The sequence below is a fragment of the Antedon mediterranea genome, chromosome 11 (assembly GCF_964355755.1).
Source record: "Antedon mediterranea chromosome 11, ecAntMedi1.1, whole genome shotgun sequence".
Classification (NCBI taxonomy): Eukaryota; Metazoa; Echinodermata; class Crinoidea; order Comatulida; family Antedonidae; genus Antedon; species Antedon mediterranea.
The window spans coordinates 9091770-9119294 of NC_092680.1; the positions used below are offsets into that span (position 1 = coordinate 9091770).

Genomic DNA, 27525 nt, shown 5'->3' on the forward strand with positions numbered 1-27525 from the left:
AGTGGAAGTATATAAACACCCTTATTATTTTTTTTTTCAATAGAAAGTGCACTGTCTCGCACCACCAAACATTTATGATATGGAAAAAATTATGAACAGATACTTTGTCACATTATATTAAAACCACATTATAATGCTATTTCCCCCACCCCCAATCTCCCCTAAAAATTAAGACAGCCATGGACTCCTCCATTTATTCAATGGGTTCACAATTAGAAATGAATCGGAAATAACTTTTCATCGCAGTGTAGTCTTTAATTACTAATCTCGTTTATAAAATACAAAATCAATTAGTAGATTCATACAATTTGTTATTGCTAGCTGTTGTTATTTAACAACTGCAAATTGAATTTAACGTAGGTAAACAATATAGGCCTAGCGATAGTTAGTTGCCAGTTCCATTTATCTGTGTAACGTAACGTTTTGCCAACACACACCGCGACACACGGCGGCATGCGATGTTCTGCGGACCATACAAAAGGTCCTGGAAAGGGGCGTAAATAGTAAGGCTAGGCCTAGCCTACGGATATAAGACTCTAAATAACTACTACCACTTCATAGATGAGGTAGTGATTTAAATGTAGTAGCCGAAATAGTCTTAATGCCAAGAGAGAGGCGACCTCCTAAACGGTTTAGAAGTAAGTTTTAATAATGTATTATGCAATACAACTTCTCCCCAAAACTGCAGAAACTTGCTTGTTGTTGGGGGACGTCGTTTGTATTTGACATCGGGCGGCCCTGGAGGTAGTGCAGGCCCTATAAAAGACTTAAGAGGCCTAGGCATAAGGGGAGCATAAGTTGGCATGGATTCTGTACTGGCTGGTCGTAGAGTAGGCTAGGTCTAGGTTTTTACTTTCTTAAGAATAAGGATAATCTTAAGTCTAAGATTAATGCAACTAAGAAGAATATGTAGGTAGGCTAGCCTAGAAGAGCCTGTTTCAATTAATCTAAAAATTGATATCAATAATAATTTATTGTTTATTATTTCATTAATTAAAAAAATTAATTAGAATTATTAGACCTAATAGAGGTAGTCCCAGGAGTATTACATTTTTAGTCATCGGTTAGCAGATGAGACTAAACTGTTCCAGGGAGGTGCTGTAATATTTTTATACCTCCCTGTGTAAACTGTCCACTATTTTGTATGCATTTGTTTGTTTGCTTTATATATATGTATCAAACATTTTTGATTGTGGTACTTCCTTGTTTTTTTTTTACAGCTTCCACTGACAGCGATCGAGACCAAGACAGTGGAAGAGGATTAAGCCAGCCATTGAGCCCTACTACCAAACGACAAAAACGTACACCTTCTCAGGTACAGTATACCCAAATACAAGCATCTTGCATAAATAAAATTCACTAATTAAGCATAATTTTCAAAAATGGGTAGAGTGAGTTGCTATGCATTATGAAATGCATTACTAACATAAACAAATTTCCCATCACAAATAAAGTATACATAGTATCATAAATTATTATTACTGGTACCATAATATTTTACCTATGAAAAGTTTACTGTTTTTTTGTTATTTAAAGGCACTTTCATCTGTAATACCGCCAAAGCCAAAAGAAGAGAACATCACCATTTGTAATCCGTTTGATGACAGCCCAGCCTCCAACTTCTCAGTCTTTCCGAAGATGAATCCGCAGAGACTGGGCCCATACACCAACATTAATTCGTTCCAGCAACCAACACAACCAAACTACACTGGTGTTGATAACGGCTCGTTGCAATCCCTCATGTTTCATCCTAATATGAATCGTCAATCATCTTACCCCTGCGGAATGTGCCAACAGGAAGTCCAGGACACAGACACGGCAATCATGTGTGAGGGCGGCTGTGACTTCTGGTATCACAAACGGTGTACAGGTTTAACAGAGTTTGCATACAATCTCTTACGCAAGGAAGAACTTGCTGTATGGTGTTGTGATAATTGTATCCGTCAGAAAAAAATTCCAATGGTAATGCTAAAGCCCCAGCCTGTCTCATAAATTTATATTAAAATATATTTTATCACATACAATTTGTTATCCATAAGTACACCATTACTGTAATGTTATTTCCAATGTATAGATTGTAAACATGACACATGGCTTAAATCAGTATAAATATTATACAATTAATTTTTATTAATTGGACCGTGCCTTATAATTATATTGTTTTCACAATTGAATTAAAAAAACATAAGGCTGTTAACAATAGGTGTTTGACAACAAGTATGTTATATTGTTGTGAAGTGGTAGAAGAATATGTGAAATTGTAGTTAAAAATTTCAAATTGTATCATTGCCCCTGTCCCCGCCCAAGATAACCACCACATCCCAACTTAATGTTATTTTATATTAATGTAAATAGCTGCAGATGTATCTGTTGTTAAATGTTGAAAACAACCTCTCAAAAAGAGCCCTTGATAAACAAAGTTATTAAGAAATGTACCAGTTTAGAATTAGATACTTAGAAAAAAATATATTTATTTTTGCTAATTGGGCAATATAATGGTATATACAGTACAGTAGTTTAATAGATGTTCTCTAAATAATCAAAAAGAAAATTTGAAATATGAAATTTTAACATTTTTTAAAACTAGTTTGTTCCAAACACAAGATACAGGATTTTGTTTATTTTTAAATTAAATTCTATAATCTCACTCAGGAATAATATTAATAATAGATACAAAATTAATTGAATTTAAAGAAATTCCTACTTTCAGCATAATAATACTGTACATTTTGAAATCATCCTTTAAAAAAATTATGTAAAAAAGTTGGCTATAATTCAAATTTTAGTGTGTCATAAAAACATGTCGTCTACTCAAGGTTGAATATCAAATTTGGGCTTCCACGCTGCCAAAATATCTGAAACTATAATGCCATGTTACAGTACACTGATTCTGTTTCCCTCAATTTACATGACATGCTAGCAAATAGCATTTAAGTCTATTCGTGCCTATGTAGCTTACTTAGATAAACTGACATTAGCTCATGCTCTACAGAGGCAGGCTGGTATTGACTTTTAACATAATTTTTGAGGTAGTACATTTTTATATATGTACTTAGAATATGACTGATCAAATTATATCAAATCGATAATTGTGTAGTTAGTATAATGGTGTAAGTGATGAATTGGAAATATATATATATATTATTTATAATTGGGAAATCTGAGGTACTGTATTTCGAGTTATATTTTATGAGATTTTAAAAGGTTTCAATTTACTTGTAAACAAAGTAGTTTTATATTATGTATCTAATGACAAATAATTAAAGGTTACGTACATATTGGTATTTTATTTTGGGGATTACGGAGTAGCAATAACATTTTTCTTGACATAGGGCCAATTTGGCATTTTGTACATTATGTCTCGGCAGTGGTAAAGGTATTAAAGTATTTAGACATAGTATTTTGAAATTGCATGCCAAGAATATAATGACAAAAAAATATTTTCAGTGGGACACAGAACGCACTATAGTGCCTACCCTTTGTATATTTTAATTAACTCAATGATTTTAAGCTTTATGAACATTTTTAATAAATATGTCATAATTATGAAATGTATATTTGGTTGCAATTGTTATTATAATTTAATGTTTTATGTTTATATATTTTGCAATTTGGAGTTTCATAAAAGGACATAGTTTTATCTTTGCTGTGCCCTAGCAATAAACAGAAACACTTCGCATTATGCATTATGATATGAAGTACTAAGTACTAGGAGAAAAGGTTTAGAAATAAAATATTGAAGTATATCAGTACAAAATGTTTCAGTGTTTTTTAAAATAGTAAAACATAAAAAATACACCTATTGCGTTCTAATAAATCCGACTTTAAATACTGTAGGCCTTAGCAGTTTAATAAAGTTTACTTTTGTAGAAAAAAATAACCAAATCAAATTGTTGGTCAAAGTGACTAACTATTATGTGACACAAAAATGGAAAATTCAACAAAAAATGTAAAATATTTTTAAGGGGGACAATAAATCTTTAAAGTAATTGTGAAAAGAATCCAATCTTTGTTCACCACTCCTTTTTCCTAACATCCTGGATTTGCACATGTAGTCAATTGAGGTCATAGGTCAATCTCGTCATGAAAGCTATTGACAGTAGTTTTGGTCATGTTTGAATTGTTCACAAAAGGCCATAGGAAATAGATTACATGTACAAAATTTAAATCTGATGCTGACTAGAACTACAGTATGTACTGTACAGTAATTCCCTTAGCTTAAAGACCCATTGCCTACAATTTTTGATTGGCGTTTTGTAAAAATAATGCATATACTGGATGCATTAAACCAGGTCATTCCTTGTCTTAAATGTACCGTTTATGGTAAATTATGATAAAAAGAGAGAAACAATGCACTAGTAGCTCACGGTGAATGTCCTCTCGTGGACGGTCTTTACGCCTAGCCAGGTAGGCCTAGATGATAAACAGCGGCGACGTACGAACAGCGTACGAACAGCGTACGCTAGTTATAGGCCTAGTCTGACGTTGCCTAGTTGCTGCATTGTCTTTCTGTTTTGCCAGTATCCGTTAATACAAATTGGGGGAAACCCAGTATTTTCACTGCAATCCATTTGTTTTTGGCCTTCATGATCGATCGAAAGTGGGTGAATTACAGAAGAAAACTAAAATATTAATCTGTGCGCAATGATGTTAAAAATTATAATACATTAATAGTTCTTCCAGTTTTTACTTTTTAATATTTTTTTTACCTCAAATACTTTCTTCAACATCTAAAGCTCAACTCGGACAGTGCTGTACAAGTTGGGGCTGGTCAGATACAATATTTTTTGAAATATGTTAATAATATTCTCCCGACAACATTTTCTTTTTATATTTAGTTACGGATCCTAAAGCATTTTTCTCAATAATTATTACTTTGTCATGCTACTGCTATATAGTTTTGTCTTCACATACATGTGTCATTGTAAAAATGGATGATTCATGACTATACAGGTAGTTAAATAAGTTACAGTTAATACCATATTTGGTAAAAATTAATGCAGACAATTTGTTGGCTTCAACAGCACAAATAGATACTATTTGCTACTGCAATGCAAATTATTAGTTCTTTTCTAGTACCAGTAGGTCTTTGCTCTTTTCCTTGTTTCAATAATATTACACTTATCCATCAAGTCATCCTCAACTGATATATTCTCTATATTATATGTTTTCTTGACTGCCATATCAGCGGCTGTGTCCTTGGGTTGATCTATGAAAAAAAAGTTTATTGTTATATAGAAATATAGCCAGATACAGCTGCAAGGTGTGTTTGAGCAACTATTGGAGCAGGTGTACATATAAGAAGATGCTCTCCAGATGGAATGCCATTCTGAGATGAGTAGTAGTAATTAGTCTTTTTTTATTTTATTTCATATATATGTAATTTTTACTTCTATGGACCAGAGATTCATAAATAAAAGTTTGAATGAATTGAATGAATAATATTAGAGCTGTGTGCATATTGGAGCAGGTACACATTGGAGAAAGGTGCATATAGGAGCAAGGAGCATATTGGAGGAGGTGCATATTGGAGGAGGTGCATATTGGAGAAGGAACATATTACAGCAGGTGCTTAATAGAAATGGTGCTCATAGGAGCAAGAAGCGTATTGGAGTAGGTGCATATTGTACCAAGGTGCATATTGGAGTTTTCATTGGAGTAGGTGTTCTTTCAATTACTGATAACTTTCAATATAAATATGAATCAACATAACAAATAAATAAGAACTTTGGAAAGGTATATAAATATATGCATATACTGTACAGTATATACGAATATAGGGTGCTCTTCCACATAAAGGGTGGAGTAACTAATGTCTGACACTATTCATTTACCTGTGTATTTAGCAGGATCTGGTTCATCTGGATTTAGTAACGCTTTGGCTGGTATTGGTATGACTCTGCCCGTTCTTTTTGATACTCTAACACGATCACCTGCTTCTGTGTAACGCAACTGAACATCTGTCGGTTGACTGTAACAACAAATTGTATTGTGTGTTATAATTTGGTTTAAAAAATAGTTTATAAGCAGTCATTTAATGCAAATACTGATAGCATTACAACAAAGTAATCTGTGGCGTTTCTCCTAGTGGCTGTTTTGGAGAGGGGAGGGGATTATGTTTTGCTGTCTAAGCTTTTAACTCAATGCAATACTAGACCTAGTATCAATCACACTCACATTTGTTGGCCTAAATTTGTAACTCAATGAAATAATACTCACTTGTCTGATGGGTCAATGAGAGCAACATCAAAGTAATCTAAAGGCATCTCACTTACAACCATAGTTCCTCTTAATCCTTCCATTTTGCCTACCATTTTATAACACTGTAAACAATTAAATAATGTATTGTACTGTAAGTAGGTGAAAATGTAAAACAGGCTCTGCACTATTTTTTTTTTTCACTATAACACAATGAAATTGTATAAAGAAAATTAAGCTTGTCTGCTTTCAAAATAAATACCGTATCAAAACTTACACAATTGAGACCTTCTACAACTACCCAGTTTCTCTCCTTGATAATATCACAAATCAGACCTTGTTTACCTATATCTTTTCCTTTTAGGATATGAACCTAATAAAAAAGATAAGATTATTATTATTAACTGGAGAGCTATAATGCAAGTCCAAACTAATTTTAATTTAGTAATTAGAAAAATAGATTATGACACCATGTGTTTAGTTATACTATAGTAGTTTTATAGTATTTGCATATTTTGCCTATCAATTTATTGTAGATTTCTTTGTTTGGTACTGTATTGGTTTGGTACTGTATTGGTTAGGTAGAAAACCTTAAAATAAGCTTTAGTATTGGTTAAATACTTCCAAGGTGTGGTTGTTTCATAGAGTTGGAGTTCACACCCAGGACATATCCATGTCATTTTCTTTAGATTAGTCTTCACTTACCAAATCACCAAGGTGAATTTGCCACTCCTTAATTGGTCTAACTATAACTGGTGGCCTCTCTTTACCAGGAAGATTTGCCATCTGAGACTGCAAGGTCCCGGGTCGGGCCATGCCATAACGGAAATGTCTGTTCACTCTTATCTCTTTGATGTGTCTGGCTGTTGCCAAACATAGTTGTGTTAAACGGGGCATCTTTAGTGTTCAATACCACAAATTCATAACCTGTAAAATCAATCATATTCATAAAAGTAATTAATTTCATACATAAGTATTGTAGTGTGCTTAAAAAGCATAGGTCCACCAAACAACCTAAAAAGAGTGTTTGGAATGGTCTGAACAGAATTGTCAACAACGACTGGTGGCGCTACACAGCGTCTACAAGTTGTAGACGCTGTGTAGCGCCACCAGTCGTTGTTGACAATTGAGCGTTTCCGCTTGCCCTACCTACTAGGGCCTAGTAGTAGTACCTTGCTGCAGATAGTTTACTTAAAACTCTAGATACGTAGTAGTAATAATAGGCCAAGCTAGAGAGAGGGCAGGCTGGTAGTGTAGTAATCGTAAGTCTAGTCAAGGGCTTTTAGTAGGCCTAGCCTATAGTACTAGGCCTATAGAAAGCCTAAATAAAAGATAGGGGCCTCCTAGCTAGGCTGGCCCTAGCCTAGTTTATTTTTAATATGCTGTATTTTAAGCCTAAACTAGGCCCTACTAGGCTAGGCTAGGCCTAGTTAGGCCTCTATAGGCCTAGTCTAGGTAGGGCCTAAACTAGCCTAGCTAGGCTAGCCTAGGCCCTAGGCCTACTACTACTAGAGGCCTCTAGCTAGCGGCCTAGCCTAGGCCTAGGTTAGGTATATTTATAGGCCTAGGCTAGGCCTCTAGGCCTAGGCCCCTAGGCAATTTGAAAAGGAAATAAATACATTGGCTGTAGGAGTTTACCTAGGCCTAGGCCTAATTCATTTCACCAATTAATAATTGCAAATTTAAACTACCACACACCAAAACAACAACAGCATGTTTTCCACCAAAAACTTGACGATTTCTCGCCCTCATGCGTCTCTCATGAAATACTTTTTTTACTGTTTCTATTGTCACGACGATCAGCCGCCTTTCTATTAATACGTACATATGTGAAATAATTGGCACTGCGCTTTATAAATACACATGTTGCCGTGTAAATATCACATTTGAAAAAAGGCGGCATGATTGAATTTGGTTGGTGTTTGGCCTCTAGAGATATATCGCGATGAATGAAAAACATAGAAAAGTAGGTATTATTAACGAAAGGAAAATTTATATAGATCAATGGATTATTTATTTATAAATATATTTAACTTTAATTTGATATGAAGGGCCTACTAGGCTAATTAATGGGGGCCTGGCCTGGGGTACAGACAGTTTGGGTTACTATACTAGCCTAGCCTAGCCTAGGCCTAGCTAGCTAGGGCCTAGAGCTAGAGCCTAGGCCTATCCTATAGGCCTACTACTAGGCTATAGGCCTAGGCCTAAGCCTAGGCTAGTAGTACTCTAGGCATAGCCTTCTAGAGGCCTAGTACCTAGCCTCTAGGCCATTTTATTCATTAATTAAGTTAATTTGAGACTTCATGATTGACTTTAAAGTCCTACCACAGACAGCCCACTAAACACTAACTAATAGTAATACTAAATAATTAGGCTACACAGCAGTACAGTGTTTTTTTTTGCCCATAAATTACAATTTTTGTTATTTTGATCTTATTCATAATGAGAACTTATTCACAAAAATGAACTTTTTCTTTTAAAAAATGAGTTCGTTCAAAACATGAAGTTATCCAAAAACATGATAATTTTTTTTAATAGAAAAAACTTTAATATCAGTTATATTTTCGTTTCAAAGGAACACGCCAGTAAATCTCATTACAAAACATCTTGAATTAATTGAGCCTACATCCTCTGTACTGTACTCTTGTAAAATAAATTTTAAAATAGTGTATGTTGCAACAACTAAGAGTAAGAGAAAATTTACAATACTTTATATTTTATAACTATTTTCCTTGGATTCGTACAATAAAAGTTGAGCTTAATGATACAGCATTGTTTATACCTATACAATTTTTAAATTTAGTGCAAAAGTTTAAAACATTCTTTACAACATAGAAACATATTATCTCTTGCCATTGTTGTTTTTGTTACCTTTTGTCTTTTGGACGTTAATAAATGTTTTTTGAATTGAATATGTTCATAATCATCTTCAATATTACATAGTTTACAAAATAGTAATTCAGTAATTTTCCATTTATAATACATATTTTTCCTACAAGAATTTAAGTAATGCAGGAATTTAAAATTAAATTTTACAATTTGATGATAGGTACAAATGTGGCTTGAAGAGGTGTTTCTTGAAGATGACGTACCTCAGTATGAAATTAACGAACGCAACCTTGAAACATTAACCAAACTAATGATGAAGAACAGAGAACGTGACCATGATGCAGAAATTATTGTTGCAGATTTGAACCAAAAAACTTTAGAATATGAAGCAGAAGGTTGGTATTTAAATATTGTAAAATGACCAAGTTATAATCCCAAAAGGGAACAACATTTTTGTGTCAATTCTCGGATCACAATACCAATGCATTACTCGAGCACAAACACACCCACAATTAATTAACTTCTTTAAAATTACCATTTTATAATTTAAATATTGTTGTTTGGCTATAATTTCTATTTACTGATATTTCATTTTTTCATTTAAGCCAAACGTCTTAGTCGTATATTAGAATCTGTTGGCTTATCAACACCATCCTTATCACAGTCAGGAACAGTGAGTTTGAGAACATTGGCTGAGATTGCCACAATCTTAGAAATTAAAGATGTCACAACATCAAGGTAAAACATATCTTTTAGTTATTGTAATTAACAGGGTTTAATCATATCATTACATTTCATTCAGTTCAATAAATTAACAGTATTATTGCAAGGTAACAGGTTAATATCTGTCAGTTTTTATCTGAACTATCTGTAAGTAAGATATTAATGAAAAAGGCTGTTAAAAATGTATTACAGAATAGCAAAACCCCTCATCTTTCTCTTTGATATCCAGGAAAATGTGTTTACAACCCACTATTTATTTTTAACCCCCATTAACTACACCAAAGATGCTTTGCACTAATGAAACAGAAAAGTAAAGAAGACTAAAATTCATAGACACATTCACATAACCATTCTGCCCATTACAGAGGAAAATGGCAAAAATGGTGGAAAACATCATGTAACGAGAGCAGACTTAACTGATGAGGATGAACTACACCTTAAGTTAAGTTTACTATTTAAAATTTCAGTTATATACTGCAGATGAACAATTTAACAGAATCCATGATGGAAACAAAGAAAGCACATCACGTTGAAGCAAAACAAAATGAACAGTTGTTTACTAAAACCAAAGCTGCCCTTATCAAAGCTGCTAACTTAAAAAGGTATGCAACTAGAATCACTGATCACAAATTAATTTCACTGGGAATTGTGTTCTTTAATTGCAAGCAGTTGTTGACAAAAGCAAGTAAATCTTTAAAAAGCGATATGTGCATGTAAAGCCTGTTTTCCTGTCGACCTTATTCGGCGCTCTCGTTAACAATAATCAGCAATCTTTCTAGGTCAACATTGAAATTGTAACAATTTACAGCAAAAGGTAGTTTTTTAACAAACAACAACGACACAGAACTTCTGTGATTTACCGGAAAATGTGTAATAATTTAAAAAAAAATGTTAATCGACGCTACAAGTCCCGATCAATGACAATCGCAAGAGTTGATTCCAGTTAAACTCTAGCGATATTGCAACATTAAAACACAAGAACTGACCAATCATCTTGGCGATACAGTACATGACGTCACATAATTGAAAGTAGGCGTGATATTAGGGGGACAGGTCTAAAACTTCAGCCTAGTCTAAAAAATGCTAATGAATAGGCCTACTGAGCATGAAGAACCATCAGTATAGAGATAGTGTGCCTAGCTAGAGGAGTCCTCTATTCATTTTTTTGTGTTACGACGACGTCGAGAGAAAAGACAGGCATTTTCAACTCTAGAAATCAAATGATCACGTTATCGTTATTATTTCAACTAGTTCATTTTTTAACTTTTAACGATCAAAGATGATAGCGTTGACTAACGTCGACATGATAGCAAAAAAAATTAAACATTTAATTAAAATATTAAAATCTGTAATCATTTCTAAAGTACTTTCTTCATTTGAAATTTATGTTAGAGTTCTTGAAACATTGGAAGATCAGTCAAAAAATGCAGGACCAGAGTTGGAAAAGAAGATCAGAACAACTGGATTCCTGCATAACAAAATCAGAGAATATGCTGCTAAACGCCAACAGCTAAAGGTAGGTATTTCAATAGAATGTTGTCATCTTTGTTATTTCCAACATTTGACAAAAACTCATCAATTACAGGATAGCAAGCCCATGCATTGTAAACTTGAGACTTTTTGTTCCATGAACAAATCATGGTACTGCAATAGAGCCAGTATTTGTACCTAGCATGTAAGCACCTAGCATGATGTGTTTGGTAAGCAGGCATGTGAACCTCAATACCACTACTCAATGTTCTACTTGAAACTACAATATTTTAGTTTAGAATCTCATTTTATGATGTAAAAATAACTTCTGACTGCTTTGACTTGTAAACATAAATTGGAAATTCTTAGAAGTCTGATTTAAAAAATTACAATCCTCATAATGTAGGTGTCCCATACTGTGTGTTAACTAATTTTAATTAGTTATATTTTTTATTTAATTTTAATTTTATTCAATCGAAACCAACAGCGATAATTACCGCCACTAACATTGATCAAGGGCTTCTCTCGTCCAGTGCCCACCTTGACTAAAGGAAAGGCATAAGCCAATACGTCTGAGGCAGATACTAGACGCAGGGGCTGCCATAAGAGTCACCAGTGCTGATTTCAAATGCCTAACAGGACCCCAGCTCCATATACAGCACCAGGTATTTCCAGGTGGTCTCCCATCCAAGCTCTTACCAGGCCCAACATTGCTTAAAGGGGGGTTCCGGGTTTAAAATGAATAGTAAAAAATGTAAAATATATTTGTTTGTCTCTTGAACGGTAAAAGTTTCAATTTATATAAGCGCCCAGTGAAGCGGAACGAAGGCTGTGAAATAAGCCCAGATTACAAGTGCAGCTACGGCGATATGACACTATGTTACAGAATAGGAACTTCGTGAAATGGTAAATCTTCCGACGACTCGTTATCATTAACCATATCAATTACTTTTGTAAAATTATACTTATCTGATGTAATTTTAGTCGGTCTTCCCATTTGTAAAGTCAATGTTCTATGAAAATTCATCAAAACAGTGAAAAATTTGATATGTTTGCACTTTACGTTTGCCGATTTTCGCACTGACTTAGGGAAAGCCTTCAAAATCAATGAAGCGTAACGTATACATTCCTGCTGAGCGAGGAGAGCGAGACGATGATACACGTGCTCTCTCTGCCCATATGCCTGGCATCGTCACGTGATAAGCAGATACAGTATACAATACCATACCAAACTGGTCGGGTCGAGTATACCCGGCCCGTCTATTACAACATGAACGATGTACAGTATTTGATTGAAAAGGTCGACTCGACCTACCGGAATGGTATAGATAATATAGCTCGAATGAGAGAGAGGAGTTGGAATATTTGTAAACATAAGTATTGCTAATTTTAAGAAGTGTAGCCTAGTAAAAGGCCTGGTAGCATCAATTCGCATAGGGTCTACTACACTAGCTAGCTCAATTTTTAACTTGGCCGGATCGGCTAGGTCTCCTTCCTACTACCTGGTCTACTTGCTTGATGCAGTAGTATCCGCTTTTTTGGAGAGTAAACTAGGCCTATTTTAGGCCTATTTTAGGCCTACTTAGACAATCGGGACACCATACGTGCGAACGGCGATATTTACAGCCGATTTTGTCGAATGTTTTAGGTTTAGATTGTTTAGGAGTTACGTTGATAGGATGGGTTTGGAATCCACTGAGTTTTGTTATTCATGGGCCAATCGTTTAGTAGTAGGCTAGCTAGGCCCATGATGGGCCCCAATGTTTTAACGTTTTAATCCCTAGTCAGAATGGCTCTCACCCATGAAAAAAAATGAATTAGGCTAGGCCTAGCCTATAGTAGTAGTACATGAAGCCGATAATACGATCTGTACTATTCGAGGTATAAAAATAGTATATAATTTATGACTCCGTAATCTGTACTAAATTTTGTATTTCATTAAATGTCAAATAAATATATGCTACTACTGTTATTATTACACTTTAGGCCTAGCTTAGAAAATCTACAAAAAATGTATTTCACAATGATCGGTTGGTCGTCGTTTGACAGGGGAGAGAGATGTAAATTTAGTTGACAAACACAACGTACATGACGTCGCGAGTTTGGAATACACTGATGATGTGATTTTGTGAATATCTCATGAATATTAATGAGCTTCCCTAAGCTGCTGAAAAACAGACTTTCCATGAATTTACCCTAAAATGTATATGAAATTAATTTTTTTTATTTCTCGTTATTATTTCTTCATTCTGACATTTCTATATTGTTATAATATTTTTTATTTAATGAATAAACGATATTTAAAAGCAATTTTAAACCCAGAATCCCCCTTTAACTTCGGTGATCTGACGAGAACCGGTGTTTCAACGTGGTCAAGCCGTAGAAATTTCGTCATAGAAATAACAATTTTATAAAATACTTAAATGTTTTGTTTTTTTAGGATCAGTTGAATGAGAATGGTTTTAGTGAATCATATAGTCACCAAAGTCTTGTGAAAGAAGCTGAAGTAGGTATATAGCTAATATTAAATAAAGTATAATAATGTCCTTCAAATTTAAGTACAGTACTAAAGTTGTGGAAAATGCAATCTTATTATGTTAAGTTGTGATTACACTGGACTTAATTTTCCAATTAACTGAGTCACCAGATAAATTGACAAAATTAAGTCCAATCTGAATAGTGGTTATGATTTATACCAACTATTCATTTTACATGCCCAGTCGAACTTACCATATAGTCTTGGTAAAACCATAAGGAAATATTATATTCAATTCAAATAAACATTTATTTCTTTCATTCGTATTTGAGTAAAAAACATTATAATTTCTGATATTTTATAAATAAATATTTATTTTTTTTTTTTTTGAGATATAATACAGTAAATAATAATGTATAAAAAGATGATTCAGTTATATACAAAATGAAAGAGGCAAAAAAAACCCCAAGAAAGTATCGATCAAATGGAAACAAAAATCCAATTGAAACTTGTATGTTGGGAAGCCATGTAAGAAGATTATATACTTATATATATAGATGTAAACATATAACTACACATACACATAAAGATCAACAGACACACACACACACACACACACACCAACAGAAAAGGAAGCAATTTCGAAAAAGTTTCTAAAGTTAAAAAAATATTTCAAAATAGAGAAAACAATTAGTTATAATTTGAAATAAGATATTCTTTAAGTTTAAAAGAGAACATTTTGCTAGAAGACGATGATGAAATTTCGGGAGGTAGATTATTGAATAGTTTAGAACCACTATAGCGAATGTTATGTTTCATTTTAGTTATTATAATAACTAACCATGCTGACTAAAAAAGTCCAATCCAGACATGGAACTTTGGTAAACATCAGGAGTTCATGATCTTCACCATGCACTTCAATCATAGTTTTTAATGTCACCGGTTAAGGTTTCGTAAAACCATGGTAAACGCATGAAATTATCGTGCGACTAATAATCAAATTCTAGGATTTAGATTTTAAGTTCATAAAATCTTTGTTTTTTTTAGTACCTCGGTAATTTAAAAGCAAAACTTGTACCTTTGAAGTCTAAATTGGACAGCTACCATTGTTTGCCTCCTAACATAACACTAACTAAAGTGAAGATTGAAGAAGCCAGACAAGAATTGGTAAGTTTACTACCTGTACTTAATTCAGTATTGCCTGGTCTTGTAGTGGTGCTGTAGCTTGTTAGGTTATCAAATTTGTTACCAATCCATAAACCCTGTACTCAAATCAAGCTAAGCCTTGTTATCCATGTAAAAAAAAACATGGGGTAAGGCATGTTTAATTTACAGCTGGAAATAATACTAAAAGAAATTTATTTTGTTTTGCTATCCAAGCAATACATGTATATTAGGCATTCAATGGGTATTGGAGCAAGAACAGTTAAATCTTTTGAGGCCTATACCTACTGCTTGTGATTTTGCTTAATATGCCATATGTTTTCGTTTATACATAACAAACATAATATACTATTTGAAAGAAACATGTTTTACAACTAAACTGGTTATCATTAAAACTGGTTATCATTAAACCGGTTAATATTTATACTGGTTAAAGATGTATTGTCCCTTGTAACACAAGAAATGAAGGTCAAAATATTCTAAATTTAAATTGGCCATATCAAAGTAATATTAAAGTTTTTCACTTTAAGTCGAAAAAAGTAGCCAAACAAGCGTGTTGCATTATGAGATATGTTTTGATCAAAAACTTTGACTGGAAGTCAAAGTTACTTTTTAAACAAAAAAACGTCTGTATTTCAGTTAAATGATTTTTTTTGGACTAATTTTTAGTGAAAGTTAATAGCTATTATGATACTTCAAAATGACTCACTTTTTTTCGAAATTGTTTTTTTTTTTTTTTGGAATTAGTCAAAGGGACAATATCTTTAACATTAAGCTGGTTAACATTATACTAACTGGTTATCATTAAACTGGTTATTGTTAAACTGATTAAAATTAAACTGGTTATCATTAGGATTATCAAATATGAATATCTGTTTCAGGAGTCATTAGAGTCAGAATTGGCAAGGAATATTGATGCAATGCGAACATGATGAGTGTGCAATTTTATAGATCTCACTGTAAATATCTTCAATATGTATAACAATTATTTTTTCATAAATCTGTATAAAAAATTTCTCGCTCAATTCAATTCAACTTTGACAATGTTAATCGAGTGAACTTTTCTGTGACATAGGGTAATTTTTCAACGAAACAATCAGCGGAATCAATGATGACACATGAAATGCATATATACAATGAAAATGATATTTTCTATTATAATAACTACATATTATGACAGACTATCTAGAATTTATCAAAAGGTCTGATTCACAATTCATTTTCATGTTGGAAATGGTGTTTAGGCTTTAGTTATTGTGCTTTTTCTTTTTTTTTTAACATCCATGAAAACAGTAAACTATAAATCATAAAATATGAGATTACAGTATTTAACCATAATATTAAAAGTATTACATTAAAAAAAACAATTGAGTGTTGTCTGGTCTTCTTGTTCTTAAATTTCTCTTACATTGTTTGTTATTGTTTCTTTTCTGCTAAGCTCAGCAAATATTCTAAATTGTTTGTAATGTAAATCCGTTTCTGCTTAGTGTACTGCCCTCAATCCTTCTAAATAATCTAGGTTTATTATTACAGATATTTACACAGATTCAAGTCCAGAAATAAATCTTTATCAACGTTTCCTCTCTCCCGCTCTTCCTCTCTCCCTCTTCCCTCTCTCTCCCCTCTCTCTCCCCTCCCTCTTCCCTCCCTCTTCCCTCCCTCTTCCCTCCCTCTTCCCTCCCTCTTCCCTCCCTCTTCCCTCCCTCTTCCCTCCCTCTTCCCTCCCTCTATACTCCCTCTATACTGTGCCTGATATGTTCATATATATACAAGTATCTCTTCTTCGGAGATCCCGCTTCCTGAATAAAATACTAAAATGGGAGGGCGTATCAATTTGATCTCTGATGCGCATGCGCATGTGTGCAATTGAGGGACTAGTGCTGTTCCGCCGTACCATGCTGAGAATGTTAAAAAAAGGCGCTATCCAATCTAGTTTGAACAGTACTAATGGTTAGGACATCTGCATATATCAATAAGAAGGTTCCGGGTTCGAATCTCGGAGGGGCGACTTTTTCTCATTCTCACAGATTTCCTCATCTTTATCGTTTCATATATATTGGTGTTATCGAGGCTAGATTACTGTAACGGGCTTCTTTATGGCCTCCTTGAGATTACGATCTGAAAGTTACAACTGGTTAAAAATTCAGCATCACGTATCATGCGCAGGAAGTATGACCATGTTATTCCACTTTTCATCAAACTGCACTGGTTACTAATAAAGAAACGCATAGAGTACACAATTCTGTTACTGACATATAAATGCCTTAATGGTCTGGCACCGAAGTACCTGAGCGAATTGCAAGCTATACCAACACAGCAATCGTTCACTACGATCATTTAATGATAACCAACGATTACACGTGCCTAGATCACGCCTAATAACGTACGGTGATCGTACGTTTAGTGTCTGCGCTCCATCTATCTTCCGATTAACATCAGGAAATCAAAATCTACAGAAATGAAATCATATTTGTTCCAACAAATTTACGAGTGCTACCGGTTCTGGCGTTGCGCCTTAGAACTTATCTTTTTGGAAAAAATTCGGCGCATTATAAATACGAATTGATTGATTGATATAATGTATATATAAATCATACTGTCAAATTATTGAAACAGTGCTCATATTCGGAACATGATCTCATAATCGCGTCGAGCATAGCTCATCGGCAAAAGTTCCGATTATGCGCGACCCCCTCCCTCACCTACCCATACACACACACACGTACACACGCATATCTGATAGGGAACACAATACCGTTAGACCACAAATAATCGTTTATGGACAGTCCCTATTATTTTCTGAAACACTAAATTAAATACATCTGCAGGTTAAATAAACAACGTTTACTTTAGTCTTTACATTTAGCACAGAATACCATGCCCTATTTCCAATGTGACGTCACCTAATATCCAGACGACTTGAATACGCTTTATAACGATTAATCGTCTACAGTACAGTTAACAGATGCATAGTATTAGTGTGTCTACGGGTTTGAACTTCTTAATACGAATTAGTACTTAATACGAGTTACTCCGTATATGCTATAATAATCTGATATAATGTGTCATTTTATAGGCCTACATGTGCACAGGTGAGAGTCAAATGGAAAGACAGACTGTCAAAAAAGTCACATTAATATTAAACTTTCATCGTTATACCTTTAATAATCCCCGGTATCCGACATCCGGTTTCGATGATTATAGGTTATAATATTTTACCTTACTTTAAATTGAGTTATGATGTATCGAGACGTTAGGCCAACACAGACTGTTTACATCACGTAATGAGGCAAATCGTTGAAAACGGAGCCGTTGCGATATATATGCTTCAATGATAATTAATCTTTATTCATCGTGACGGATGATGAAAAAACCCCAAAACAAACAAAAACCCTCACAGAGGTGTTCTTAAGTACCAGAGTGAAATGGGGATTTGATTTGTAATGAATTCTAAGAGTATTATCTGATACAACTTATTCAGTAACAATTTAATAAGAAATATTCAATATGATTTTGTTTAAATGTTGTGGTCTACTTCAGTTGAAACAATTCAAAATCATTTAAATGATTATATTAATGAGGGGTAAATTTGTTTCTTATTTTACAAAAGGACTACAAGCAACGAATATTGTATTTTTCATCGTTATGAATTGTTTGTTCCCTTTGAGGGATGGCGTTGGTGTGCCGATCTTAACAAAACACCGATGCTCTTATACTTTTTACCTTAAAACTGTTCCAGCCCAATTACCGATTATTAATCGCATTAAGTCCCCCAGGTATATTAACGTCAAATCAATGTTTTCTTGTTATTTTTAAGTTTCGTAATGGATGGAATATACAAATATACATTTGCAATTTGTGATCGATAATGGTGTGTGTTATTAAGTTCATCTGAACTATTAGTAGGCCTATTATTATACACTTATATTACTTTTTGCTTAATCGTTGTAGTCGGCGTCATCATTCCTTTGATGAACCGTCTTCAGGTGTTTGTGTGTTATTTGTTTCTCGTTAAAAAATATAATGGTGCTGACGTATGAGATTTATCAGTTTCTATCCAACAAAATTTAAGTTCACATCTACGCAGAAAAAAACTTCGCCATCGATCTTGAGCACTAACTAACAAAAGCAATATTTTGTGCGTATGATTTTGTTCGAATGGGCGGCCTTTTTTCTCATTTCTTGTATAATTTATAAATCACTGGGTTCTTTCAATGGCTGTAAAATTAATAATTTGTGATTTAAATAACATTTTTCCATTTTATTTGTCATCTTGTCGAAGCTGCCCATTACATTCTTCATATCAATTTTTTTCTACAAAATTACCAATTTACACTTTTTTCACACCTTTGGGAGTTTTAATTAAATGTTCTCAATTTTATAAATGTTTCTACATTGCCATTATAATGATATTAAATTAATAATAATAACAAACACACTATTAACATCAATCTAATGTGAAAATCACAATTCTGTAAGATTGTTTATTCACCATCTAATTTAATGCTGAACATTGGCTAAACTAAAACGACCAATACATCATATATTTTTCCCAGTAGAATCATTTACAGATTTATGTTTAAAATATCTCCCCAATGTGCATTACTTAATCAATTCACGGAATGGACGATCCTCCATGTTATACTATACCGGTGTATATTCGAAGTATTATTATTTAAGTAGTTTGTAATGGTTAGAGCATAGACCTAACATGTTTACGTCTTTGGTTATAAATGCTAAATGTATATTAGTGTGGTCCCCTCCCTCCACTAGTTATTGGCCTCTTAGATCAAGAGTTATTTCTTTACCTCTGTAGGCCTACGAATCTCCTAGCCCTAGTCTACTTGTCAATAGACTAATGGTCTCACAATGTTTCTATAATTCGTGATATCACGTACTAAAATGTTACGCGCACATAAGCATGAACATCCCCGTTTATTGAATTCCCGTGCGTTAAGTTTCTTTTCTTCGTGGTCTTACTTCCGAGTATATTTCTTTTTAAAAACATTTATAGGTAGGCTAACTGCTTTCTGGTTCGTGTAGCGGCCATGAATTAACATGGGATCTAACATTCTTTAATTCCCCTATCTTTCAAAACATGATAGGCCTATTTAATGGGTTTTTTAAAATATGAAAGTCACTAAATTCAGTCACTGTGTGCGAACGGAAATGGAAGAATAACCACACAGATCAGTGTGACATGTTGTTTCTTATGCTCTTATAGATTAATAATATTAAAACTACTAACCCAAATCATATCAACATCGACGGCAACCAAACAGTTTTAGCCTAAACTGTATATTGTATGTAAATCAAATGTAAACTATCCAACCAAAATTTCATTTGTACCTCGTTGAAATGGCAATTTAATAATATCGTATCGTAAACTTGTTGAATTGCGTGCGCGTTATAAAAAAAGTATTGCGCACATGCGGTTTTTGTATAAATAATGATTAGTGCGTATGTATGAGTTGTTGTACTCTGCATGCCTGTTTGCTTCCGCGTGTAATATTTCTACTAAAGAGACGTGTACGTGAGAGCTTTCCAGGCCTCCCTGTGTATTGTTTCCAGAATCGACTATCACTGCAATGACCGAGTTTCCATCGAAATGTTATTTATACGTTTACGAGAAAATTAACACTGTGCTAATCTTTTTACAAACAACAATCTATCTCTTCGAGTACAAAATAAAGCATCTCAGATAATCATTGGTGACAGGCTATGATAGGATGTTGACGATGAGGATAATGTTGACTGTGACGACGGTGAGGAGGATGAAGTTGACAATGAAGGTAACAACAAGGATGAGGTTGCCAATGTTGTGAGGATGAGTTTGGTTTGACGACGGTGAGGATGAAGTTGACAATGAACGTGACGACGAGGATGAAGTTGGCGACGAGTATGAGGATGACGGTGAGGATGAAGTTGACAATGAAGGTGACGATGCGGATGACTGTGACGACGGTGATGATGAAGTTGACATTGAACGTGACGACGAGGATGAAGTTGGCGACGATTATGAGGATGACTGTGACGACGGTGAGGAAGAAGTTGACGATGAGGATGACTGTGACGACGGTGAAGATGAAGGTGGCGACGAGGATGAGGTTGACTTGAAGAGGGTGAGGATGAGGTTGACGATGAAGGTGACGACGAGGATGAGGTTGACTGACGACGGTGAGGATGAAGTTGACAATGAAGGTGACGATGAGGATGATGACTGACGACGGTGAGGATGAAGTTGACAATGAACGTGACGACGAGGATGAAGTTGGCGACGATTATGAGGATGACTGTGACGACGGTGAGGAAGAAGTTGACGATGAGGATGACTGTGACGACGGTGAAGATGAAGGTGGCGACGAGGATGAGGTTGACTTGAAGAGGGTGAGGATGAGGTTGACGATGAAGGTGACGACGAGGATGCGGTTGACTGACGACGGTGAGGATGAAGTTGACAATGAAGGTGACGATGAGGATGATGACTGACGACGGTGAGGATGAAGTTGACAATAAAGGTGACGATGAGGTTTACTGTGTTCACTGTGAAGACGGTGAGGGTGAAAATGACGACAAGGATGAGGTTGACTTGAAGAGGGTGAGGATGAGGTTGACGATGAAGGTGACGACAAGGATGAGGTTGACGATGAAGGTGACGACGAGGATGAGGTTGACTGTGACGACGATGAGGATGAGGTTGACGATAAATGTGACGACGAGGGTGAGGTTGACGATGAAAATGGCGAAGATGAAGTTAATCATTTAGTGGTCTGTTGCTACCTAGAAAAAGGTTTGCTGTCAAGTTTTACATTGATCATCTGGCGACGACGTGATAATAATAATAACTATACTGATTACGACGATACGGATTATGATTTTACGTTTGATAATGATGATAATAGTGAGAAAATAGAAGAAGATTGTGTTTACACTATAAATATCTGGACAACAATGTCTAATGGAACTATTATTTTGATTTATGTTATCTAGTTGATTGTATATGTGACTTTTGACTGATGCATGCCTTGTTATATAATTCACTTCATCTCACCCTTGGAGATATACCGTTGTTTCCACGAACAAGTACGGTATCACTGCCAAGTACAATCCACTACCGAGAATAAACAAATTGTTTGATTATAGCTTTGTTTTTAACAACTAGAATTAATTTGTGAACTTTCCTCATTCTCAAATGACCCACATTAATAACTGCCTGTATATTCCTAGAAAAGCAAGCACAATGGTGCGACAGAAAACACATTTGCTCAGTTATGCAATTACTCTTTTACAGTTCTGAAATTGATGTAAGTGTTTTGTGTTTTTTTTTTCATATCGGTTCAGTTATATTCGTTTAAAAGTCAACCATTTAGGCCTCCAAATACAAAGGAAATCTCCGTATTGGAAAATGGCATTCTCAGAATATCTATGTAATGGATTAAAAGCAAACTTTCGAATGAGTAACTGCTAAAATACAAGTATGAGACGCTTTGCCAATTTCAATTAAATTTATTTCACGTAAGGCCTATATAGATAAATTCAATAAAAGCATATCAATGTGTACAATAATATAACTGCGGAAACTTAAAAATGAGTTGGGTCAAAGTGAAAAAGTGTAAAATGGGCAAGAGAAAAAATTCAGATGCCTTTGCTCTCTGGATAAACTACAATTCAAACGGCCGTTTAATACATATGTGACGAAATAACCATCCCCAACACTTTCTCTACAAATCCGAGAGATTGTAAATAGCTATATTTCCTAACTATAGAAAATCGTTGACTAGCTATGTGTTCCTCAATAAAGTTCTCCCTTAAATGAGGCGCTCTGTCTCGGATTGCAACCGTATCAAGATACAGATATATAGCTCCACATCCGACGTGAAGTGAAGATTGTTCATTTACACTCCATAACTAAAACACAATATTTATTGAAGAAAAAAAAAACGAAACCAAAAAGAGAAAAAAAAACCAGTACACTGAAATGTTTGAAGTATGACGTGTTCGAAGGCGGTAAACACTAAAAGTTAATTCTTTAATCCTTAATTGATGTTTCAACGAAAAAAATTTTTTTTTAAAATCTAAGACCAAAACCTCTATAAATCTTTTAAGCATATATCTTCTTTGTTTTACCCAGTGTGTCTGCATAGGTCTTATTAGGTCGTTAAATGGTTTTTTTTTTATGTGGATCATAATCACTATTTTCTACAAAGCCTTTACATTCCGTGAAGTTACAAGAAACTAGCCTATTCAATGTTCATTTTTTGTTCAATTCAGTTACCGTATTCATTAATGGTTTAAAATCACTGTAGTCGTAATAAAATAATATTTATGGCAATAAAGATTAGACCCCCAACTCTTTTACCGGCATATGGTTCATATACTTTTGATGTATATGGTATATCACAAATTTGGTCAAACTGTCAAACGAAGAAATATATTTAAACATTCGTGATAACCAGGGAGCAGCCCTGATAAAGTAAAGCCACCTATCATGTTCTTTATCTGCCTTCTGAAAGTTACCGTATGTTGCGTATTGTAAATAAAAAATACATATTTGGGTTTCCGGGAGAGGTATAGTTTTTCTTCTATTATGCATACATACCCAGGATTATTAAAGATTTCTGAAATCGGAAATAATTGATTTAAAAAGTGTATTTATTATATGGGCTTTGAACTTGTTATCTGACATACTTTTCTCTGCTGGTTTATGTGAGCATGATAAGCCGGGTGAAGACATTGATCTTTTTTAAACACCCTTTCTGTTAAAAATAGATGCTGTTAATCCATTCAATACAAAAATATCTTGATTAAGATGTATTTTATCGATTACTAAACGATTATTGCGAAGTCATGAATGCACTGGTCAAACCGCACGAGAAGACGCACAGGGTCCCAGACAAAAATATGTCAAGTAAAGACTAGCTTTTCAGACAGGCAGACAGACCATGACCTGAAACATACCTCTAAAGGTGAACCGTCTCGGCTCCTCGTTGGATGGACATCAGTAAACCCGTCGAGGACTGTCCGTAGAGACCTTGTTTCTATTTTATTGAAAAACGACCAATTAAAACTAATGATAGACAAGTGTGTATACAGAGTTGTCGACAAATTTACCTCGTGTACAAACAGCTCATAAATGCTTTAGATTTACTGTTTTTGTCTGTCGACCTTTTTAACTAACCTATTTTTAAGCTGACCTTGCTATAGGTAATGCCACGGTTCTGCCATCACTAGTTTTTAAAATCAAATAAAAGACTCTCATTTTATGTTAATATATTTTGTTTACAGAAATAAAATGTACATTATAAGTAGCTAATCATCATTTTTGTCATTTTATGTCGAAAGCTACTATTGTTTTTCAGTAAAAATATGAAAACAAAACAAGAATTAATAAATAATTAGATAAAAAGTTATAATAATAATGCTAATAATATTAATGACAATGCTTGTGATGGTATGCGGTGAGAGTTTCTGACTCACAGTAATGTTATTTTGGTGGCGATTGCTTTCAATATAGACGTGTTAATAGAACTGCATTCAACATTATTTTCATTTATTCAGCATTAATATAGGCTACATATCGGTACTAGTTTAAAAACGCATATTGATAGTGAGATAACATGAATGCAAATCTGGCATTTCCATGGCATTTTTCTGGCAACACGTTAATTTCGAATTCGGAATGTTGTACTGTTATGTTTAAAATACCATGTGGTATATTGGCCAGATTTACACATTTAAGCACGATCTGTGTGATTTTCCCACTTTTTCTTAACATACCTTTTCTGTAATAATATTCTCGTAGCCGAGAATAGTGAAAAGAATCTGGGACGTTTTGGGGACCCATAAACCGAGTTTCTGAAGAATTTCCATAAATCGCAGATCAAACAGTATTACCCCGTCACAAGATCTTGTTGTCAATTACCTGACCCCTGTAACGTGACTTATAAACAATCAATTTCCATATTGCCACCTGAATTGTAAATATTTTTATCTTTAAATCTAGGACGGTCGAGTGTGTGACCCTACTACTGTATGTAACCCGGACCGGTTTCTACGTTCAGTAGTATATAGTAATGTTATTTGTTCCTATGTAAATCTACGTTTCTTGAGTCCCACAAAGTGTATTAAAGAATAGATGGAGAAATAATATGTTATATGCAAAAGCTATGCATGGAGTATTTCTATAGTGAAAATGTGTTGGTAAAGTATTGTACAAGGCTGTTGTTTTTTTTTATCCAATGGATGATATGATAATACATCCGAAATCAAGATTTGTTGATTGAATGATGTATTTAAACATTACAAATCAGACCACGTCAATTATTAAGATTTTCATCATTTTATCTTCTTCATGAAGAACGAACGGTTATTGTAAGTGGTTTGAAGTTAAATTTCAATGACGTCACATTGAAATAACATTTTCTTAGTATTTTACATACAATAAAGACTAAACTAATGTTTTCATTTTGTCTGTGGACTTACAAGGTACGAACGATAAATAAGTTTGCCTAGACTAAATACGCCTAACCTTTTCTCCAACCTAGTAACTAATATAGATCAACGTCGGACTCTTCATCACTGTCGCAATACTTAAACTATACCAACAGGTCACCTTATCTGACCTGCTTTGCATAGTTTATATATTAATCTTCTTTTTTCAAATTTATACACGTTTATTTTGTTAGACACAATTTATGTCTGTTAATTTCTTTAGATGTGCTATTAAACAAATTAACCGTCATTAAAATGTCTGCGTTTCGTGGAAGAACGTTTTCCTTAATCCTGTAAAATGTCTGAGAATGCGGAAGCTAATTTGTGAATTGTTTTTATAATTATAATTTATTTTGAAGCTACACTTTTAAAACAGTGGCACAACTTTTGAATGAAGGTGCGTCCAGAGTAAGTAAAATAAAAGTTAGAGAAAACATGATTTAACAATACAGTAGGCCTATTTACAGTACAAGGAAACTTGAACTAAATTATGTACAAGATATAAAAAAATAACATTAACAAAAGTAATACTTTTGAAACAGTGTCATACTTGAATGAAGGTGCGTCCATAATACAGTAAAATAAAATAAAAGTTAAAAACAAATGATTTAAAAATAGGCCTATTTACAGTACAAGGAAACTTGAAAACAATTATTTACAAGATTAAAAGTAATACAGGATTTAAAAAGCAAAGAACTAATTATTTTCATTGTTGATTTTGCTTCTCTTTTTCCATGCCCGTTTGGTGAAACCTTTACAAAATCTATCAAATGCAACTTAAATATTTATAGGAAGATCAAGTACAGGTGAACTAAGAACATACATTCATTTTTGGTCTGTTGTTCCATTTTTAAATTGGTTTTATATGTGTATGTATATTACTGCTTGATGAAATCAAAATAATAAATCAATATCTCAGAAACTGAACGAATTAATATTGAAAATTGCAGAAAGCGACAGAGGTCGCGTTATTTAATATTTCGTCCCATGCGACAGATACAGATAGCTCGAGATTTTAAAAAGTTTTGTGACCAATAATATGGAATTTGACAGGCAGTCTGTTGGTATAGCTAAAACTATATAGCTAAAATGATCAGTGCGGGGATCAGTGCGAGAGATTAGGTAACGTCTCGTGGTACAGTGTTCTGTGAATTGGAAACTAATTTAAAGGAACGATGAGAAGTAACTTGCTGAAAAATTATTATTATCTCTTCAAATGTCAATGAGTAGACATAAACTTAACAAAGATAAAGGTTATATCAATATTAGCTGAAATGTTTACTTAATAAGTGATATACAATTCTCTCTCATTTTCTTTCTGATTAACTTTGTAAATACATCATATAATTTTAATTAAAGTAGTGGCTAGTAGGCCATTTACCATATCCCTTATATACGTCTTTTGATAATAGTATTTTATTAATTTTATTATAAAGAGTTGTTGTTGAGAGTGTTTAATTGTCATTTAATTGTTACGCTGTTGGTGTAAGGGCGGGGGTTGGGGGGGGGGGGTGGCTCTTTCTCATCTGAGTTGTCATAGTACATTAAAAGTATCGAAAACGGCAATTAAGGACCGTGTTTATTGTATTAGAATACGAAAGTAAAGAACGTAAATAATTTGATTGTTAATAAAAGTGATTGTAAGTTTAACATGCTTCAAAAAAGGGAAAGAATTACTTAAATTAATAAAATCTTAAGGGTTTTGTTCATAATTTAAATAACGAACGTATTGAAACTAAAGTAAAGTATGGAGTAATAATAAGAGCAAATCTTAATGGAAATAACTTTTTTAATTGGCTAAACACCAATTTCAGGCGTGTTCAAATTAATCCGAACCGCCCTGACAACAAACCAATTCAATTTGAAAGTTTATGAAACTGAATATAAACAACGTGTTTTGTTAGTTACAGCCTAAAGGGGAAAATGTGTGCAGTAAACACTCTATTTCGTAGTCCTAAATAAAATGCTAAATATATATACATATTTCATTACTTAGTATGTGTTTAAAATAGCTTGATATTTTTTTCTTTTCAGGAAAGTACACAACACAATTGACATACTTATACATAGCCAAACCGTCCGATTTATGCTGATGAAATTCAATTCCCCGTAGTGTCAACATACGTCGTTTATGTACGACTGCAATGACCCAGACGGGGACCGGCCAACTTCTT

The 27525-nt window shown here is 33.9% G+C and overlaps 4 protein-coding genes across 6 annotated transcripts; 3 read left to right on the plus strand and 1 right to left on the minus strand.

Moving 5' to 3' along the window:
* Positions 1-448: 448 nt before the first annotated feature.
* On the plus strand, positions 449-3748 carry LOC140062250 (uncharacterized). The gene is made up of 3 exons (XM_072108379.1): positions 449-638; positions 1221-1315; positions 1537-3748. Exons 1-3 carry the CDS (start codon positions 602-604, stop codon positions 1990-1992), a joined length of 588 nt encoding a protein of 195 aa, XP_071964480.1. The 5' UTR covers positions 449-601; the 3' UTR covers positions 1993-3748.
* A 919-nt stretch (positions 3749-4667) lies between these two features.
* LOC140062543 (large ribosomal subunit protein uL24m-like) lies at positions 4668-7963 on the minus strand. Of its 2 annotated transcripts, none has more exons than XM_072108803.1 (6): positions 7897-7963; positions 6904-7125; positions 6476-6571; positions 6220-6323; positions 5835-5971; positions 4668-5209 (listed from the first exon to the last, which is right to left on the minus strand). In XM_072108803.1, exons 2-6 carry the CDS (start codon positions 7093-7095, stop codon positions 5073-5075), a joined length of 666 nt encoding a protein of 221 aa, XP_071964904.1. In that variant the 5' UTR covers positions 7096-7125; positions 7897-7963; the 3' UTR covers positions 4668-5072. The 2 variants fall into 2 exon arrangements, with proteins under 2 accessions (XP_071964904.1, XP_071964905.1); XM_072108804.1 differs by lacking the exon at positions 7897-7963 and adding an exon at positions 7837-7894.
* A 125-nt stretch (positions 7964-8088) lies between these two features.
* On the plus strand, positions 8089-27520 carry LOC140062974 (HAUS augmin-like complex subunit 1). 2 transcript variants are annotated; one of them, XM_072109388.1, is made up of 8 exons: positions 8089-8164; positions 9248-9422; positions 9633-9765; positions 10218-10352; positions 11143-11266; positions 13661-13726; positions 14744-14863; positions 27386-27520. In XM_072109388.1, the coding sequence occupies exons 1-8, from the start codon at positions 8144-8146 to the stop codon at positions 27404-27406; spliced, it is 795 nt and encodes a 264-aa protein (XP_071965489.1). In that variant the 5' UTR covers positions 8089-8143; the 3' UTR covers positions 27407-27520. The 2 variants fall into 2 exon arrangements, with proteins under 2 accessions (XP_071965489.1, XP_071965488.1); XM_072109387.1 differs by lacking the exon at positions 27386-27520 and adding an exon at positions 15742-16138.
* Positions 21449-21850, plus strand: LOC140062981 (uncharacterized; the record flags this gene model as incomplete). The annotated part of the gene is made up of 1 exon (XM_072109399.1): positions 21449-21850. A coding segment is annotated over one exon (402 nt), but the record flags the coding sequence as incomplete, so codon positions are not given.
* Positions 27521-27525: the final 5 nt, after the last annotated feature.